The sequence below is a fragment of the Phoxinus phoxinus genome, assembly GCF_949152265.1.
Source record: "Phoxinus phoxinus genome assembly, chromosome: 15".
In the NCBI taxonomy this organism is placed as follows: domain Eukaryota; kingdom Metazoa; phylum Chordata; class Actinopteri; order Cypriniformes; family Leuciscidae; genus Phoxinus; species Phoxinus phoxinus.
Genome location: NC_136890.1, coordinates 34,787,172 through 34,789,315, shown reverse-complemented (window position 1 = coordinate 34,789,315; position 2,144 = coordinate 34,787,172). Strand labels below are relative to the sequence as shown.

At 41.0% G+C, this 2,144-nt stretch overlaps 1 protein-coding gene across 2 annotated transcripts in view; it reads left to right on the top strand.

The window, feature by feature from the left end:
- The first annotated feature begins 617 nt into the window (after window positions 1-617).
- prdm6 (PR domain containing 6) overlaps window positions 618-2,144 on the top strand; it is a 48,198-nt gene continuing 46,671 nt past the window's right edge. For both annotated transcript variants that reach the window (XM_079636606.1, XM_079636607.1), the window contains exon 1: window positions 618-1,191. In XM_079636606.1, coding sequence (XP_079492732.1) covers window positions 798-1,191 — 394 coding nt within the window. In that variant the 5' untranslated portion in view covers window positions 618-797. The remainder of the gene's footprint in view (window positions 1,192-2,144) is intronic.

The window sequence follows — 2,144 nt, the reverse complement described above, 5'->3', positions numbered from 1 at the left end:
CATCACGCGAGGAAAAAAAGTTCTTCATTGGCGTCGATGTTTCTATGAAACAGTCTTGCGCACGAGATTATTTAGATTATTAAATGTTCTTCACACAAAAACAAAAAAAGATATGAACTTACACTCTAAAAAATGCTGGGTTGTTTTAACCCATTTTTGGGTAAAATATGGACAAACCCAAACGTTGGATTAAAAATGCATTATAAAAATTTAACCCAATGGCTGGCTTTGTCCATATTTGACCCAAAATTGGGTTAAAACAACACAGCATTTAGGATTTGGTTTAGTTGCATGCAATTATGCATTATTTACATGTAACCTATATAATAAGGACATTAAAATAAAGTGTTAGTGTTCTTTTAGGAAAGGTTCCATAACTGGTTCCTCTGTAGCCTATCATCACTGCGAAAACACCTTCATCTTTAAGAGTGAGCGACTCCGACTGTCCAGTGCGCTGAGAAAACTTATTTTTTCTTCTTCCAAAAAAAAGAAAAAAGGAATGATAAATCAAACCGGCGTGAGTGAGACAGATGCTCAGCATCACTTCTGTTCTGTGTCTGTCTGTCAGTCCAGGGGCACGTGCCCGCGCGATGCGCGTGAGAGTGGGCGGAGGGCGCGTGCGCGCGCGCTGGCGTGAGTGTCCCGGAGTCACAGCCCGGACTCTTCTGACAGGGTTAGTGTGTCTTTACTCGCGATCAGCAGAAACATGAGGCGCAGAACATCTCGGCTGCTCCACTTCTGGTTGTTCTAGTTAAGTTGAGCTGGTTCTGGATCGATTCTCCCGTGAGGAAGAGCACATGAGAGTCCATCATCCCTCATCGGTGTCGGACATGCTGAAGCCGAGCGAGCCCAGCGGCTCTGCGTTCCTCAAGGTGGACCCGACCTACATCCAGCACTGGCAGCAGCTGTTCCCGCAGAACCCGGTGCCGGTTCCGGTCCCGTTACCGAGAGTCAGCCTGGTGTCCGTGAGCTCGAGCTCGTCCACCGAGTCCCCCGCGCGCTCCCTCGGTCACGCGCTGTTCGACAGCGGAGCCGCTTCTCAAGCCAAAGAACTTTGTTTGTCGTCCAACTTTAAGAATGACAAAGGCTCGCGACTGAAGCTGAGCTCGGAGGAACTGGACTATTATCTGTACGGCCAGCAGAGGATGGAGATCATCCCGGTCAACAACAGCAACGGAGACGCCAATAACCGTGAGCATCCGTGCACGACACACACGATGTGCTTTATTCTAATCGTGTAATATCAGTTCACAACACGCGCTTAGGGTTAGGGTTAGGGTTAGTTGCGTGTATAATTGCATGCATAATTTACTGTTTTTAAGTTGCCTAAACATGTGTAAAGAAGACATTGTGAAATAAAAAGCGTCCACGAGGAGTCGGGCTCACACTTTATTTTAATTATGCATTTAAGTAGACCTAATATCAATTGACAACATGCACTTTGGGTTAGGGTTAGGGTTATTTGCATGTATAACTGCACGTGCAATTTACAGTTATGTGCAACAAAGACACTAAAATAAAAATAGCGGTTATAAAGAAATAATGTTTTCAGTGGCTGATCATGCATGGAACTTTTCATTCTCTAGTTCTTTGGAAAACATCACAAATTATGCTTTAAAAACACATTTGAAAAACTTATAACAAAACATCACAAATATCCTACAGTATAACTATAACTCGAGGATCCACATGATTCTTTATAAAAACAGGGCCGTGAGGAACATTATTTTTGGGAGTTTTTAACTAAACGAGCTGTGTTTCAAAACGTTATCGGGGAAAATATAAATTTTTGTGATGTTGTGTTAATTAGAAAATATACGGTAAAATTAAATTTTACAGTGTCCTTTTTACATGTTACATGTACTTACCATAGTAAATTATGCATAATTACATGCAACTAACCCTCAAACAAATCCTAATCCTAACCCTATACTAAGATCATGTAGTTGCTTAATATTACTCATATAATTACACTATAACAATGACATAAAGTGTAACCAAATATACATTTAATAATTTAGTTTTTATAGTAGGCTATTTATGCATGTGCTAGTTAATCTTTTTTTTTAAACGAGTTATTTTTGCAGCTGTGCAGCGGATTTAAGTGAATTCTGTTGTGATCGAATTGATTTTATTCTCGAGTT